Below are 15,322 nucleotides of genomic sequence, written 5' to 3'. Positions count from 1 at the left end.
AGTTTAAGTTGAGAAGTTTGGAGCACAGCTAGAAATTTTTTACTGCTGCCAGGGAGCTAAGCACACGTGCACTTGTGGTCCGTGCGCGCACTTTAGCTCGGCCCTTAGAAAGTCCGCACAAAATAAAACTGGAGACTCGAGTGCACAAATGGAAATCGGCACCCCTCCCTAACTTTTTCCGCGTGTACCCTAATTAAGCGAGCCTACCAGAAAAATCAAACCTTCAATCTTTCTCTTCCTTCAACTCACGATACAACCAATCTGAACGACATCAAGGCAACAACTCAACAACACAGTTGCCCATCATGTCGCTCGTCTCGGGAGAGAAGACGAACTTCCAGTTCGTAAGTATATCCTTAATTGATTTTTTACATACTTGCGCTTCTTGATTTCGCGGATTGATCATCAATTATTGAAGATCTCTATCGCATTCGCAACCATCCTTCGAGACAATCCTAGCTAACCAGACCCTCACAAATAGATCTTGCGTCTCCTCAACACGAACGTCGATGGAAAGGAGAAGGTTATGTACGCCATGACCCGAATCAAGGGTGTTGGTCGACGATACTCCAACTTGGTCTGCAAGAAGGCCGATGTCGACCTAAACAAGCGGTACGATTATACTATCATAAATGGAAATAGGAGGATCGTAGGCTAATTGATTATCGACATAGCGCTGGTGAACTCACCTCCGAAGAGCTTGAGCGAATCGTCACCATCCTCCAGAACCCCACTCAGTACAAGATCCCTACCTGGTTCCTTAACCGACAGCGCGATATCGGTGACGGCAAGAGCTCGCAACTCTTGGCCAACGGTGTCGACTCCAAGCTCCGTGAAGATCTCGAACGCCTAAAGAAGATCCGCGCTCACCGTGGTCTCCGACACTACTGGGGTCTCCGTGTTCGTGGTCAGCACACCAAGACGACCGGTCGTCGCGGTCGGACTGTTGGTGTCTCCAAGAAGAAGGGTGGTTAAAAAATTACATGGTGGTGGAGGCATGGTTTCATTGGTTCAGATCATTCATTGCGGATGGACAGGCGTGAAGGCTGGACTGAAATTACTGCATCAACGTTTTCACTGAATTACTTTGCGATTTGGGGACATTGCTCATCGGTTTCGGAAAGTCGCAGGTGTACTCTAGAGAAAAAAGAGACATTATTGTGACCAACACTCTAATATGTGTTCATTGTGAAGATCTTCCGTGATTATATGCGTGCAAAATAAGCTGGCTCTGCCATGAGATTCTTGGCTCTAGGGTATCTTTTGTCTATGCCATTTTCCGAGTCCATCACCACTCTACTAGGTCGTTGCATAATTATTAAGTTCATTATCATGAACGCCAGATACAAGGCTGGGTATTTAATCTTCATGGGTAACTGCCATATCAAGAACCTCAACTCTTCCTTGACCTTTTGTTTCGTTGCCCACGAAATCTGATAGACCCTTAAAAGCACCCGGCTCAACAAACCCAACAACCTCCCACTCTGATCCGAGAACGTCTTGCGTTTCTACCTGCTCGACGTAACTCAGAATCTTGTCTTTCACGGTTCCAGGTGCTTTTTGCTCTCCTTCTGTATCCGCGCTCTTCGGTGCCTTCACTGCCTGCTTCAGCACATTCGTCGAGCATGTAATCCGGAGCCGCATCCGCGCCCTCGAAACCGGGATGGGCTGGAACGCAATCAAAGCCTTCATAGCTTCTAGTGCCTGGCTCTTTGCGCTCTTAGTCGTGACTACGCCTGTCCATGTATGCTCCTTCGCCCTCGGCTTAGCCTCTGCATCGTCACCCGTTGCTGGTGTCCCCGTGCCGCTTCCTGTGTCTGTTGCTTTCTTGTCGCCTTGCTGATGTGCTTGTGAACTCAACATATCCAACGCCTTTTCTATCATACCCGTGGTATAAACCCTCTTCGTCCGCGGATCCACCAGCTTACTTGCGACTATACTTATGACCTCATTGTGTACTCTGTCTAACTGCGCCGCCCGCTCCTTCTCGCCTACTTGTAGCTCGCCCTTATTCAATATCTCGAGGATGATATCGTTGACTGGCTTGTCCTTGCCAAACGCTTTCGCTAGCTCTGCGGATGGCGCTGTCTGTCCTTTTGAGACATTAAGGAAGACGTTAGGGATTTGTAGGACTTCGTCTAGGTCAGTCTCGATGCCTGATCGCCATTCTAGTACTTTGTTCTTGTAGCAGGCAATCTCGAAGCGCTTCTTTCCCTTCTTTAGACGTACGAGGGAGACGTTGGTGAGTTTTATTTGGTTGGACTATGGTATGGCTATGTTAGCATTCCCTTGTCTGGGCGCAGGGTCTTCGTGGGCGCATAGATCGTCACAAAGAGGGCGGGGAGACGCAGAAGAGGGTATGGGTCTAATTACATACTGCGAGAAGTTAGTACATGTGCAGTTTACCAGAGAATAAAAAGGGCGGGTGAGGTAATAGAATACGCACCAGGTTGATTTATTTGTCGCGACATGTTGCTTTCTTGGGGTCGAGATGTTGTTGCGGTTATTTGGTTGAGTGCATACAAAGTTCTGATGTTGCAGATATGACATGCACATCCCAGTATAAAATTTCATAAAACCGTAGTTTCTCCAGAGAAATAAGCTTCACCTTTCCCCACATAGAATGAAAGCATGTGGTATGTACCTAATAAGCTGCTGGACTTAACATAGGTACTTCCGCTCTCTTACTGACACATGAACGCAAGGACGGGACGCAGGAACAACTCAGCATTGCACTTTATCTTGCTGCACCCGTAACCTAACTTATAATACGGTGGAATTCTGTACATCCCCTAGCTTGTTTCTCTGCAGGCACCAGCCTAGATAAAACTATCGAGTATCCAATTCACATCAAATATCGGAAGTACATGAATCAGTTTTGAGCTTTCATCCCAATTTATTAATACTGCTGATAAGAATGTATTTCGTTCTATTCAAGCCGAGACCCGAGACCCGAAATGGTATCCATGGATACAACCTATTAGAAGAAATGACCGATGAGGCTTATCTTAATGGGACCCCTCCATCCATCTATCACACGACACGCAGCTTAGCCGTATCGATAGCATAAACAGCTGGCGTAATCGGATCTGCATTAAGCAAGGCGAATTGGTTGGGTAAAGTCGTGTGTTAACATTTGTGGGTCTAAATACCGTACTAAAAACGTGAAGATAATAGAAATAAGCAATAAGGAATTACTTATTCTCAGGCACCGAACGGAACGCCTCATGACTGTTGGCTGGACAGTAGCCAACCGGGTCCTCTTTCCCGTTTCATCCCCCATGCAATACCCGGTGGACCTGCCTGCATACCGTACCTAGCAGCGGCGTCCCTAGGTACCTAATAGCGCATACCTTAGAGCTCCAAGGTCCCCAACCTTTCTAATTGTTACCTATTTGTATCATCGTCATCATCCCCAATCCCATTCTTAAAACCCTCCCATCCCCATCCCATCCCATTCCATCTTATCCTTTCTTTCTCTTAACCATCCATTTTTATCATCGTCAACATTATAGTCGTCTTGAATTTTGATAATTCAGCCGACTATCCCCTACCGCCATCATGAGAATAGCTAGCTCCGCCCTGCTACTGGGCGCCAGCACGGCCGTCTTTGCGCAAGATCAACACGTTCTTGGTGGTAACAACGATGCTGTCAAGAATCCCCAGCAGCATCTCAGCACATTTCACGATGAGATGCCTTCTGCTGCTAGGGCTCTCTGGGATGAAATGAGCATGCTAGTCCCTGGTTTCTACCAAAAGGCTGCCAGCCTTATCTCCATGCCCAAGAGTCATAAACGTCGCCCTGATAGCGAATGGGACCACGTCGTCAAGGGCGCTGATGTGCAAAGTATGTGGGTTGAGACCGACGGTGTTAAACACAGAAAAGTCGGAGGTTCTCTCGAAGCCTACAATTTGCGAGCGAAGAAGGTCGACCCATCCGAGCTCGGCGTAGATAAGGTCAAGCAGTACAGTGGGTACCTTGACGATGAGGCAAACGATAAGCATCTATTCTACTGTAAGCAACAGAGCTCATCAAGATTCAGATTTGGCATCCACTAACAGATTGCATCTAGGGTTCTTTGAATCACGAAACAACCCAAAGACCGACCCCGTCGTACTATGGCTCAACGGTGGCCCTGGCTGTTCCTCGATGATGGGACTATTCATGGAACTAGGTCCCTCTAGCGTCAACAAGGACGGCTCGCTCAAGTACAACGAATACTCCTGGAATAACAATGCATCTGTTATCTTCATCGACCAACCCGTCAACACTGGTTTCTCCTACAGCAGCAACCCCGTCTATAACACCGTCGCGGCAGGCAAGGATATCTACGCTCTCCTGACTCTATTCTTCCACAACTTCCCCGAGTATGCCGAACAACCATTCCACATTGCTGGCGAGTCGTACGCCGGACACTACATCCCAGTCTTCACCTCGGAGATTCTATCCCACAAGAACCGCAACATCAACCTGCAGAGTGTCGCCATCGGTAATGGTCTAACGGACCCCTACACTCAGTACGCTCAGTACCGCCCAATGGCCTGTGGTGAAGGTGGATATGACGCAGTCCTCGATGAGAGCGAATGCCAAGCGATGGACAACGCTCTTCCGCGTTGCCAGTCGCTTATCTCTGGCTGCTACGAGTCTGAGAGCGTGTGGTCATGTGTTCCTAGTGCGATTTACTGCAACAACGCTATGATGGGCCCTTACCAACGCACCGGATACAACGTGTACGACATCCGGGAGAAGTGCAAAGACCAAGCCAACCTCTGCTACACTGAGACCGCTTGGATTGCCGATTACTTAAACCAACAGAAGGTCCTCAAGGCCCTCGGTGTTGAAGTCGATGGCTTTGAGAGCTGCAACACGGATATCAACCGAAACTTCCTATTCCAGGGTGACTGGTCCAAGCCCTTCCACCGTCTTGTCCCTGATATCATTAAGGAGATCCCCGTCCTAATCTATGCCGGTGACGCTGACTTCATCTGCAACTGGCTGGGCAACAAGGCCTGGTCCGAGGCACTTGAGTGGCCTGGCAAGAAGGACTTCAATGCTGCTAAGACCAATGATCTTACTACCGGATCTAACAAGTACGGTGAGATCAAGTCCAGTGGCAACTTTACATTCGCGCGTGTGTACCAAGCCGGACACATGGTTCCGTTCAACCAGCCCGAGGGCTCCCTCGACTTGTACAGCAGATGGCTTGCAGGTGAATGGTACGCTTGAAGGATGTGATGGTTTTAAATGATGTGTGATTAGTAATTGTTTTGTATTATGGATCGCAGTCAGAAGTCACTGCCGACAATATGTCTTTGAAGGCTTTTCCTTTTCGGATTATTGATGGAAGGCCCTTAGACTGTAACGCGATTAGGGTTCGATAGACTTTAATTGAATATAAGCTAAGAAACAGCTTTACAAAGCAAGCTTCCCAGATTTGCTAAGCTACATGTGAAGATTTAAAATGTTACAACAGATAAATTACGAGAGCCTCGATGCCAATGGCCACGAGGTCCCGTACTCAAAGATCGTTGCAGAATTCACTCTTGTCTTATACACTCGTATGAGGTATCCGGCTCAAGATCAGGTGTTGAAGTTCGAGCCTGGTCGAGCAATGGCAAAAGACAATTTATGTAAGTTTAGGTTTCCAGTCTGGCAAAAAAGCACTTCGACTGACGATAGCTTCACACACCAAAGCTCAATTACAATCAGCAATTACAAATCACCTACCGATGCAAACGCCGTCTTTTGGTTGCACGCGAAGAATTAATCTACATCGCATTTCGATTTAGATGCGTGGCGATTTAAAGAAGCGATGTTAATTGAAGACAATTAGACCACCGATGCCGTGAGTGAGTGATTGATTGATTGATGGGGAGAAAGAAGGAAATTGTAAAAAACGACGAGAATTTTTGTTGGGCGAAATTTGATCGTGGGGCTTGCTGTGCACAGCCACATCTCGGCTTCGAGCCACCCCCTAACCCCTATTTGGGCAGGTTATGAATGTTTATTACAAGTCTTCCATTTTCTCTAACATAACTTTATGGCAATATCAATGTTATCTTCGATATTTTTAGATATGGGTGCAAGTTGCAGAATGCTGCTGGGGTTCTATTTCCCCAAGATTGACTTGCTGGGGAAGTTGAGACTACCTTCATGTAGGTGCTCAATTATAGGTTCGGGTTGTAGATACCTTAGAATGCTGCATTATGTATGCAGGAACATTTGATGCGATGCTAACACCCTTCCATCTATTCAAGCCTCTAGACTGACATCTAGTATGGCCGCCATCTTGACTTTGTGTCGTCTAGCCAAATTGTACCTAGTTATCGTCTCAAATTTGTCACCATGCCAGGGCTACTAAGACCGTTAACTTGGTCTCACTCTATCACTAGGATCACTATACTTGCTGTTGCCGCGATTTTCGGTCTCCAGCAATATCAAGAATATAAAATCGGTATGAGAATTGAGCTTGAGTGGTCGGATGTGCCCCATCTCGGCTTGCTTTAATTCTAATTACCAGACAGGACAGTATGATCCTTACGGGTGTCAGGCTCTACTACACGATGGGCAATGGTCGCCTTTGTCTGAGCTCAGTGCCGAAATATGGGAACCGAAAGACTGCCTTATGGAGAAATACTCTCAGGAAACTGTTCGCGACTGTCTAACCCACCGGAAGGTCATCCTCGCAGGCGATTCTACTATTCGGCAGCTTTTCTGGGCTTTCGCGAAATCGATTGATCCTATCCATGCGAAAAGTGAGATGTTGGACATAGTGCTGAGATCAACTAAGGGCAAACATACAGATCTCTCGTTTAAAGACAATGATGTCGATATCGAATATATTTGGGACCCTTGGCTGAATACTACTACTTTAAACAACACATTGCACAGTTTCCACACCCTAAACGCAGGAAATGTTAGCAATAAGGGCGAACTACCTACGACGCTCATCGTTCTAGGTGCCCCAGGACTTTGGGCTGCTCGATATGGGGAGGATGACTATATGGATTTATTCAAGCGTGGAATCAATGGCGTCCTTCCGTACCTCTCGTCAAACTTAAACGATGATGCGGCATCATCGTCAAAACGCAAAGCACGTGGCCTCCGTGGTGCTGCAAACCAAGTTCTTCTAAGTCCAGTCCATAGACCTGAATACGATGTTATGCGTTTTGATCGGTTTAAGACAATCACACCAGAGAAGATTGAAAAGATGAATGATTACCTCTCGAAAGTCTCACTCGACCAGTGGTCGCATATACTCTGGGTATTCAATAAAATGTGGCTTCGGGAGACGATAGATCATGGCAGCGATGGCTTACATGTTTCCAATGCTGCGGTTGGACATAAGCTCGACGTCATACTCAATGCACATTGCAATACCGCAGCGAAAGCCAAGTCACGATCCTTCAGAGGCACTTGCTGCGTCGCGAATCCACCAAACCTCCCCTTCCAAATGGCCCTATGGGTATGGAGCCTTACAGCGATAACTATCCCTCGGTACCTTCGCCATAGAATTAGAGCTGCACTACCCCGATGGCGAGTCGAATCAGTCAAAGCGAGTAGAATCATCCTCGGCATTCTTATATGGAGCTGCTTCTGCGACGGGACACATCTCATAGCAAAAGTCGAACGGCACTATCAACAAAACGAGTTCCTCGCTGTATGCTTCCTATGGCTGGTGGCTAGCTTCTTGTCGTTACATAGAAGTCGTGAGACTGCGGATGGCCTTTCTTGGTCTACGAATCAAACTAAACGAGATCCTCCGGGCTATCGTGGGCCGGGATATTTGTCGAGAGACCACTCCGATGAGATCAAAGGGCTGATGCAAGGCTTCATATTACTCTACCACTATCACCACGCCTCCCAAACCCTATGGGTGTACAAGATCATCCGGGTTTTCATATCCGCTTATTTCTACCTCTCGGGGTATGGACACACTCTCTATCTCCTGAAGACAAACGACTTCTCCCTCAGACGCGTGATGATCGTCCTCTTCCGTCTAAACTTCCTCAGCGCTCTCCTCCCATACGTAATGGGCACAACCTACAGCTCATACTACTTCGCCTCGGCGATATCTTTCTACTACCTCGTCCTCCACGGCACCCTAGCATACTTCAACCGCCTGAACCGACGTCCATGCTGGCTCATCTTAAAACTCATAACTAGCGCCATCCTAACCGACATATTCCTCTCAACCCCAGGAATCCTCGAGAGCCTCGCCCAACTCTCCCACACAATCTTCCGCCTCTCCTGGGACGCCTCCGAAATGCGCTTCCGCCTGCGTCTCGACCGGTACATCCTCTTCCTCAGCTCCGCCGTCGCCGTCCTAATCCACACCGAATCCCACCATCGCACCCACGCAATCCTCCCCCCAAACCAAACCCCCTACTTCCCACCCATCTCCCCGAAATGGCGCGTGGTATTCTACTCCGTATGCGCAGCCTGCATCCTAGAATTCCTCATCGTAACACAAACCACCCTCCCCACCAAATCCGAGTATAACAACCTCCATCCTTACATATCCTGGATCCCGGTCCTGGCTTTCGTGGTCTTGAGGGGGAGGGCGAAAACTGCGTATTTGATACTGCCTGCTAGGCTGGGCGGGGTTGCGCTGGAGACGTATGTCTTGCAGTACCATATTTGGCTTGGCGCGAACGCGACTGCGAAGCTGAGGATTGGGGCGTTAGAGGGGAGGGTGGGGGGATTGGTGGAGGTAGGGTTGTTTACGCTGGCGTTTGGGGGGGTTGCGGCGTTGGGACATAGGGCTACGGGGATTTTTGCGAGGTGGATGACGGAGAAGGTGTTCTTGGGGTTTGTGCTGGTGTTGTGGGTTGCGAATTGGGTGTATACTTGGTAGATGGAGGTAGGGAGAGGATAGGGGAGTTGAACGGAAGGGGGAGATGAATGGTCTCTAGGTAAGCGTTTAAGGGATAAGGTAGTATGTTTACGTTTACGTTTATGGAGGTTTGTTATAGCATGGCTATCACAGCGTAGGTTACAAGGCGAATGGTTTACTCAGCGTTAGCTTCGGTTTATTAAGAGGAATTCTGTCGTCCTATGGACTTATACATGAAGCTTTTAAAAGCTATCATGACTCTGTTCCTCCTCTATTCTCATACGCCCATACTCCTATGCTCCCGAAAACAAGACCCCTAGACATCTCGAAACCCGGTGAAGTGAAGAGGGACCTTATTAGAAAGGGGCCATTTCTCCCAAGATGTACAGCTCGTACATCAAAAAGGCGCAGTCCGCAATGATCGCCGTCTCGGCGTTAACAACAGGGTTTTCAGCGAGACGTTCTTGGACGATGCCCTTCAAGCGAGCCGCCGTCCACAAAAAACAGTGTCTGTTTGACCCAGGACCATTGCCACGTCCAATCACTGCTGCGATCTGCTGTTGCACATCAACCGTGCCGTAGTTGAGTTCGAGATACTCGTAGTAGCGGAGGATGTCCCAGACGACCAGGGGAATCTCGTAACGCTCCTGGAAATCCCAGATTACGAGCTCCGTGTAGTTTGTCGGCATGATGATGGTGTTACGCTTAATGCTAAGCTGGAATGTGGTTTGGTGTGTTGAATATGTAGAGGGGGCTCGAAACTTTGGGAGGACTGAATGATGTTTTTTGCGTATTTTCCTTGATTCCAGAATGGCAAAATGGCGGAGATAGAAGTAGGAATGGATTCTCGGGAGAAGAGAAGTCTCTTGTAAATGGATGAGTCGTATTTCTTGCGGCCTCAAGGACCGGATCGTTGATGGCTGCTGTACGAGTAGCAGAGGGATGTCTTCACGATGCCCTCCTTGATGTCAGCAATGCCCAAACAAATTCATAATCGACGAGAACATACGGTTATTGATGAGAGTAACAACGTTATCGACTCGCGTCGTAGCCTCAGGGCCACGGGGCGGTGGTAGATCGGAGCAAACTACCACCCAGAGATCTGTTGAAATGTTTTTCGGTTATTGTTGTAATACTTCGAAACCGAAAGAAGTTGGGAAGAAAAGTAAAGGGCTTGGTGACGCGGAATCTAAAAATGGTTTGTTAGGTTGTGTGGGATGAAAAAAAAATTGCGTGTAAAGGGTTATGCGCACTGGGTTATTCGTCAGATGATGTCGTCGTTCCAGACAACGAACTAGTTGATTAAGAAGGAAAGAGACGAGGAGTATGTACCGGGGGAACAGAACATAAGCGGATCCACGCGTTCGTGGTAAAAAGTTGAAGGGCCTACAAACATAAAGGGATCTCGGCGGGTCCTGACGACGATAGCTCCCGCGGTCACTTAGATGTATAAAACTGAGTAAACCAGTGCGCTCATTATTAGTTGATTGGTATGAGTCGCTACGCCAAGAGCGCCGTTATAAGTCCTATATGCGTTTTAAGCTGCCCACCCAACGCCGTCATATCAATCTTCAACTTCCCGCTTTTGATTATGCTTCATTAACCCTGTTTTCTGTTCCCCCAACAACCCCTTTCTTATCTCGAAATGCATTCCCCTCCAAAAACACTAGAAGAAGCGGAACCAAGCCCGAGCAATGCGGCGAGGCCCCAAGTCAGAGCAGTATCTTCCCAGTCCAACTCCTTAGCAGGCAAGACGTCCCCTTCCACCAAATCTCTGGCTTCCGACGAAGACGGCGTATACGATTTCTCTTCTTCGGGTTGCTTGGACTTTTTTGGCCGGCCTCTTCTCTTTGCGGGAGTTCTAAACCCATCCTCACTAGGTCCGCTTGAACTTGCGACGCTTCCTACTCTTCTAGCTGACCGGCCACGGCGTCTCAATACCATATGGTGTTCCGGCGTAATATCCTCGACAGGCTCAGGATCGGCTTTGACGGGGGTGCTCGGTATCCCCCCCTCGATCGAGTGTTCAACCTTACGGCGTAAGTTAGGAATTGGAAAGATTGACTGAATGACATCCTGAGCATTTGTAGCGCGAGTAGCAACCCATAGGCCGAGGCTCAATGTACATAGTAACACATCCCAACCAACGGCCGTTACGGCGGGATGGTCGTTTATAGAACCCAAGACCTTAACAAGAGCTGTAGTACTGCGTTCCCAAGTGGTCCGCTCTTCTACATCCCAAGGTAGGAAGACACTATGACGATGGTGACTTGAATTCGGAACATTGTAGGCCAATCCCGCAATGCTAGATTTGACGTGAATCGCAAATGACGCGGCGGCAACAGTCCGAAATATTATTATGAGTGAGCGATAGGCGCCATGGGGGTGTGAATGGACCTTACCCCAGTTTACTGGTACAACCTCGGGAAGAATCACGGGTAGAAAAGTTGAGGCTCGACCAAGAAAGGCTATTGTTCTAAACGACGGCGTTTCCGCAGCATAGGGAAGCAAGAGTATGGATGAGTAGCTGAAGGCTAGGGCCGTAACAAGTAGAGACGGGTGCGGATACCAATTCCTAGGTTTCGGCGTAACAAGATTGTTACGGATCCAAGTGAATACCGAGAGGCGCCTAGGCGCCACTGGTAAATCGAGACCATCATTACTAGATGATAGTGGCGTAGGGGTCAAGAGAAGAGCGATGTAGAACAAATTCTGGGCGAATGACAGGTTCACGAGATGTGCCAGGATTAGGAAAGCAGCATTCAGGGGAATCTTTCGACGTCTCCCCTCGATGGATAATAATATACTGAATGCCGCGGTTGCAACATCAATCTGTTGGCTCCACCAGAAGCGGCGAGCCTTCTCAGCGACAATCTCAAGAGCATCGAAATAGACTGGTGTGTCACTCAGCCAGTGAGCAATAAAGGACAAGTCGAGTCTCCTCGTGTTCTCGGGCGGTGGGAAGAGCTCATCTTTGGTGGTAAATCTAAGGCTGTGTTAGATATACACCACTATGTGGTTAATAATTATGTAGAGTAATGAAACATCCATACTGTTCATACTGTTCCGGTCGATCGACACCATGTTCGTATGCCCACGTCTTATACGACAAGATGGCTGAAGCCACAGATGTATAAGCCGCCACCGAAAAAGCAGCAACGGCTAACCCGACGAAAACCGGAACCAATCTCTTCCGCTGGGCAAGGCGTGATCGTGTATCTTGAGCTGGTCCTAATGACTTATATGATGTATAGAGGCTAGCAATAATAGCATATGTCAAGTATACCACCGATATGAGATGAGTTCCAACCGCAGCTAGTGGGATGTATCTGTATTTGATATTATTGAGTTGGCTGCTGATGAGTGAATGGACGTTTCACAAGGCCTACCTAACTGGATGTTGAAATGGCACCGGAGCCATTTTGGGCTATCGACTATTAGGGCAGGCGTATTATAACAGATCTACGAAACAACGGAATAACACGGAGTACACGATAGACTTTAGATGAATTTACAAGGATAGGTAATGATGAGAATGCATGGATGCTTGTATGTATGAAGTTTGGTAAGGTATGGGTAGCGAGGGGGGAACATGCAACTTGTTACGGCGTGGCTGGGGGGAATTTGGTAAGTGGTAAGTGGTGGTAGGGAGAGAAGATGATGACACGGGCTGATTGGGCGCTAAATAGTTATGACGTCATGTTTTTGCTATCGTCGGATAGGCTCCTGGTGAAACAGTAAAAAGGCAAGAACGATTTACTCGGCGATTAAACCTTACTTATTAACATATTATCGTCGCTTCATAAAACACTTATGAATAGTATAAAAGAATATACTTTAAGAACTTCTTTATATTAATTCTGTTGGACATTAATTGTATATGTACATGTATTTATCCTTCATGCAGGCTCCCGTTCGAGAGTGAGACATGGCGTTATGGAAAGAACCAGTCATATATTATAGAAAAATAGAAGTGATAACTCCCAGCCCCTTTCTTTTTGTGTGTATACCTATACCAAAATTGAAGGTGCCCGAATTGTTCACGATACCTGGGTGCATGTATCTTCATGTTGAATTCAGAAACACGACAGAATATGATATAGCAACCTTTAATATTTGTCACACTATATCAAGTCTCATTAAATGTCTGAATTATTGTGATACATAAGACATGTGATTTTTCTGATAGAATAATAACGAGAATAGATACCTAGGTACATAAAGTAACGTTCTATTACAACTTCCTAGAAATCCGTGCTAAATGTAATTACCCAATTCGGAAGTATACCATCGCGTTTCAATAGACCATTCCCAAAGCAGACTAGACTCTTCTGCAAGGTTAATTTCGAATTGATTTGACACACCACGAACCACGAGACGAATCATTGGTCAACCCATCTAAAACATCACCTCAAGCCACCACTACTACGGTACCTATTCTTATCGCCGGCTCAAGTACCTACAAACAAATCTCCCGATTACCCCCCTATCCGATGCTCGCGACACCTCAAAAAGAACAATGTACCATCTAGCCAAATCCCTCTACCTGCTGGCGCGCCGGCGCGAAGAATACTCCGTGATCCTCCTCGGTCTCGACAACGCCGGCAAGACCACATTCCACGAGCAAGCGAAATCGCTCTGCCTCCCCGAGCACCCGGACCCGAAACTTAAGACTGTACCTACGGTCGGGCAGAATGTATCTACACTCACCCTTCCCGACATGTATCTCAAAATCTGGGACGTCGGGGGCCAGTTGAGTCTGCGCAAGTTATGGCAGAGTTACTATGCTAGCTGCCATGCCATCGTTTTTATTATCGATAGCACCGACATCGGCGATGGTAACCTGGAGCATGATAGCTCGGGGCGGTTGGAGGAGTGTAGACTTGTGCTTGAGGATGTGTTGCAGAATTCGGAGACGGAAGGTGTGCCGTTGCTTATACTGGCCAATAAGCAGGATCGCGAGGATTGTGTTGAGGTTGTGCGCATAAAGGAGGGTCTAGTCAAGAAGGTGTTTGAGGGCGAGAAGGCGTCGAGTATTCGCGACTCGAGAGTACTGCCTGTGAGCGCGTTGACGGGAACGGGTGTGAGGGAAGCAATTGACTGGGTGAGATCAAGGGTAAAATGGAATAAGGAATCAAGGCCACCAGTGATGAGGTAGTAAGGAGAAAGGGTTCTACGTTACATTATGTTGATTGGTTATAAAGAGGGATCGGGTTTGCATTCAGCGTCATGGACAAGGCGTTTGTGGGTTTGGGAGTCACGGTTCAAGTTTAAGTTCGAGTTCGAGTTCGAGTTCGAGATCATTTGGAGGGCTGGCCTCTTGAGCATGGGTATCTTATCATTTTTTGGTCATCTATGAACAGCAGTTTTCATCTGCTATCTTTCGTTCTCCGCGGATAGCTCTGCTAAGAGCCCGCCCTTATTCCTCCGCTTGGAGTCATCGGCTAGTTTCTGATCCAATAACGTGGAGAACTCCTTGACCTTGGTAAGAGCAACGCTTGCACATTGAAGCAGTGCAGCCGCGTCTACAGGTGTGCCACCCAATTTCGCAATTTGGCAGATTTCTCCGTGTTTGTTAAGGCTGATGGTACAGCTAGAGACCCTTAACTGTTCCTCCAGGAGAGTTGTATCTAGTAATGCAATCTCTCCTTCTCCATAGAAGCTGAATGTGACACAGAATGGCGAATGTAGCCAACTTAACGGAACCGGCTCTCTTTCCGCGGGTGTGTATACAGTCAATATCTCTCCCTCTATGCTGGTATCTGGCTTTCTGAAGTGGCGCAATGCTGCTACGACAGCAAAACAAGATCCATCGATTAAGTTGCCATCATGCGAGAGGACATGTAAATCTACCCTTATAGACCAACATTTTTTACCCGCAACGAGGCATAATGATTCGGTATCGAGAGCATTTGATCGGCGCACTGTTTTCTCTAGTAATCTCGATAGTAGGATTTCGGTTTCTGTGGGTCTATTAACTTCGAAGGCAGGCGATGCCATTGGACTAAGTTCGGTTGTGATGGTGAATATGCCATCAAACGGCCGATCAGTGTAAGGCGTTGTGACTTCGGCTGATACTTTCGCGAGTATCCTATTTGCGGTTAGCAAAGCTATATATAATATGCATGTGTGTATATAACATTATAACTTGCCTTGTCTTCCCTAGAGTGACATCTGCGACTCCATATTGATCACCAAACTTGAGCTCGAGCTTTCGGTATTGATCGAAGGCGCGGCCGTCGACACGCAAGCCATCTTGTAGTGCCTGCACTACGAATGCGCGCTCATTGAGTGAAGGCTCGGCCTCTCGAGGCATGATAGGAGAGAGAAATTAGAAGTGGAAATGATATACGTTCCTGTTTCACTGCATAATTCGTCTTAATGGTAGTAGGTGCAATAGCTTGATGGCATGGTGGGGTGTGTACATTTCATGATGGAAGCTTCAAAATTCCCACTGCAGATTCTGCCGGGCGGTGAATCACTAG

The 15,322-nt window shown here is 47.6% G+C and overlaps 7 protein-coding genes across 7 annotated transcripts; 4 read left to right on the top strand and 3 right to left on the bottom strand.

Moving 5' to 3' along the window:
- The first annotated feature begins 170 nt into the window (after window positions 1-170).
- F4822DRAFT_385042 (ribosomal protein S13) lies at window positions 171-1,170 on the top strand. Its single transcript, XM_051456592.1, has 3 exons — window positions 171-344; window positions 482-612; window positions 675-1,170. Exons 1-3 carry the CDS (start codon window positions 306-308, stop codon window positions 973-975), a joined length of 471 nt encoding a protein of 156 aa, XP_051319335.1. The 5' UTR covers window positions 171-305; the 3' UTR covers window positions 976-1,170.
- On the bottom strand, window positions 1,092-2,879 carry F4822DRAFT_385036 (UPF0023 family protein). The gene is made up of 2 exons (XM_051456591.1): window positions 2,448-2,879; window positions 1,092-2,262 (listed from the first exon to the last, which is right to left on the bottom strand). The coding sequence occupies exons 1-2, from the start codon at window positions 2,469-2,471 to the stop codon at window positions 1,360-1,362; spliced, it is 927 nt and encodes a 308-aa protein (XP_051319334.1). The 5' UTR covers window positions 2,472-2,879; the 3' UTR covers window positions 1,092-1,359.
- Window positions 2,880-5,426, top strand: F4822DRAFT_385035 (Alpha/Beta hydrolase protein). Its single transcript, XM_051456590.1, has 2 exons — window positions 2,880-4,015; window positions 4,074-5,426. The coding sequence occupies exons 1-2, from the start codon at window positions 3,562-3,564 to the stop codon at window positions 5,225-5,227; spliced, it is 1,608 nt and encodes a 535-aa protein (XP_051319333.1). The 5' UTR covers window positions 2,880-3,561; the 3' UTR covers window positions 5,228-5,426.
- A 920-nt stretch (window positions 5,427-6,346) lies between these two features.
- Window positions 6,347-8,995, top strand: F4822DRAFT_439607 (Cas1p-domain-containing protein; the record flags this gene model as incomplete). Its single annotated transcript, XM_051462652.1, has 2 exons — window positions 6,347-6,455; window positions 6,526-8,995. The coding sequence occupies 2 exons, from the start codon at window positions 6,347-6,349 to the stop codon at window positions 8,856-8,858; spliced, it is 2,442 nt and encodes an 813-aa protein (XP_051319332.1). The 3' UTR covers window positions 8,859-8,995.
- Window positions 8,996-10,303: 1,308 nt separating this feature from the next.
- F4822DRAFT_16706 (uncharacterized protein) lies at window positions 10,304-12,648 on the bottom strand. Its single transcript, XM_051453228.1, has 3 exons — window positions 12,227-12,648; window positions 11,891-12,166; window positions 10,304-11,823 (listed from the first exon to the last, which is right to left on the bottom strand). The coding sequence occupies exons 1-3, from the start codon at window positions 12,256-12,258 to the stop codon at window positions 10,473-10,475; spliced, it is 1,659 nt and encodes a 552-aa protein (XP_051319331.1). The 5' UTR covers window positions 12,259-12,648; the 3' UTR covers window positions 10,304-10,472.
- Window positions 12,649-13,276: 628 nt separating this feature from the next.
- On the top strand, window positions 13,277-14,135 carry F4822DRAFT_16695 (P-loop containing nucleoside triphosphate hydrolase protein). The gene has a single exon (XM_051453225.1). The coding sequence runs from the start codon at window positions 13,357-13,359 to the stop codon at window positions 13,993-13,995; it is 639 nt and encodes a 212-aa protein (XP_051319330.1). The 5' UTR covers window positions 13,277-13,356; the 3' UTR covers window positions 13,996-14,135.
- On the bottom strand, window positions 14,105-15,255 carry F4822DRAFT_16690 (ribosomal protein S5 domain 2-like protein). The gene is made up of 2 exons (XM_051453224.1): window positions 14,990-15,255; window positions 14,105-14,928 (listed from the first exon to the last, which is right to left on the bottom strand). Exons 1-2 carry the CDS (start codon window positions 15,151-15,153, stop codon window positions 14,214-14,216), a joined length of 879 nt encoding a protein of 292 aa, XP_051319329.1. The 5' UTR covers window positions 15,154-15,255; the 3' UTR covers window positions 14,105-14,213.
- Window positions 15,256-15,322: the final 67 nt, after the last annotated feature.

Source organism: Hypoxylon trugodes, assembly GCF_022578975.1.
Source record: "Hypoxylon trugodes strain CBS 135444 unplaced genomic scaffold F4822scaffold_1, whole genome shotgun sequence".
Classification (NCBI taxonomy): domain Eukaryota; kingdom Fungi; phylum Ascomycota; class Sordariomycetes; order Xylariales; family Hypoxylaceae; genus Hypoxylon; species Hypoxylon trugodes.
Note: the sequence above shows the minus strand (reverse complement) of the source record. Positions and strands in the feature narration are given on the sequence as shown.

Excerpts from the sequence above, each read along its gene's own strand:
- F4822DRAFT_385042 (XM_051456592.1), top strand. The coding sequence starts at position 306 with ATGTCGCTCGTCTCGGGAGAGAAGACGAACTTCCAGTTC. Across the intron at positions 345-481 it reads AGAAGACGAACTTCCAGTTC|ATCTTGCGTCTCCTCAACAC; the intron begins GTAAGTATATCC and ends CCTCACAAATAG. Across the intron at positions 613-674 it reads GATGTCGACCTAAACAAGCG|CGCTGGTGAACTCACCTCCG; the intron begins GTACGATTATAC and ends TTATCGACATAG.
- F4822DRAFT_385036 (XM_051456591.1), bottom strand. The coding sequence starts at position 2,471 with ATGTCGCGACAAATAAATCAACCT. Across the intron at positions 2,263-2,447 it reads CGCGACAAATAAATCAACCT|TCCAACCAAATAAAACTCAC; the intron begins GGTGCGTATTCT and ends GCCATACCATAG.
- F4822DRAFT_385035 (XM_051456590.1), top strand. The coding sequence starts at position 3,562 with ATGAGAATAGCTAGCTCCGCCCTGCTACTGGGCGCCAGCACGGCCGTC. Across the intron at positions 4,016-4,073 it reads CGATAAGCATCTATTCTACT|GGTTCTTTGAATCACGAAAC; the intron begins GTAAGCAACAGA and ends GATTGCATCTAG.
- F4822DRAFT_16706 (XM_051453228.1), bottom strand. The coding sequence starts at position 12,258 with ATGGCTCCGGTGCCATTTCAACATCCAGTTAG. Across the intron at positions 12,167-12,226 it reads CCATTTCAACATCCAGTTAG|ATACATCCCACTAGCTGCGG; the intron begins GTAGGCCTTGTG and ends TATCAAATACAG. Across the intron at positions 11,824-11,890 it reads CGACCGGAACAGTATGAACA|ATTTACCACCAAAGATGAGC; the intron begins GTATGGATGTTT and ends ACACAGCCTTAG.
- F4822DRAFT_16695 (XM_051453225.1), top strand. The coding sequence starts at position 13,357 with ATGTACCATCTAGCCAAATCCCTCTACCTGCTGGCGCGCCGGCGCGAA.
- F4822DRAFT_16690 (XM_051453224.1), bottom strand. The coding sequence starts at position 15,153 with ATGCCTCGAGAGGCCGAGCCTTCACTCAATGAGCGCGCATTCGTAGTG. Across the intron at positions 14,929-14,989 it reads GTCACTCTAGGGAAGACAAG|GATACTCGCGAAAGTATCAG; the intron begins GCAAGTTATAAT and ends AACCGCAAATAG.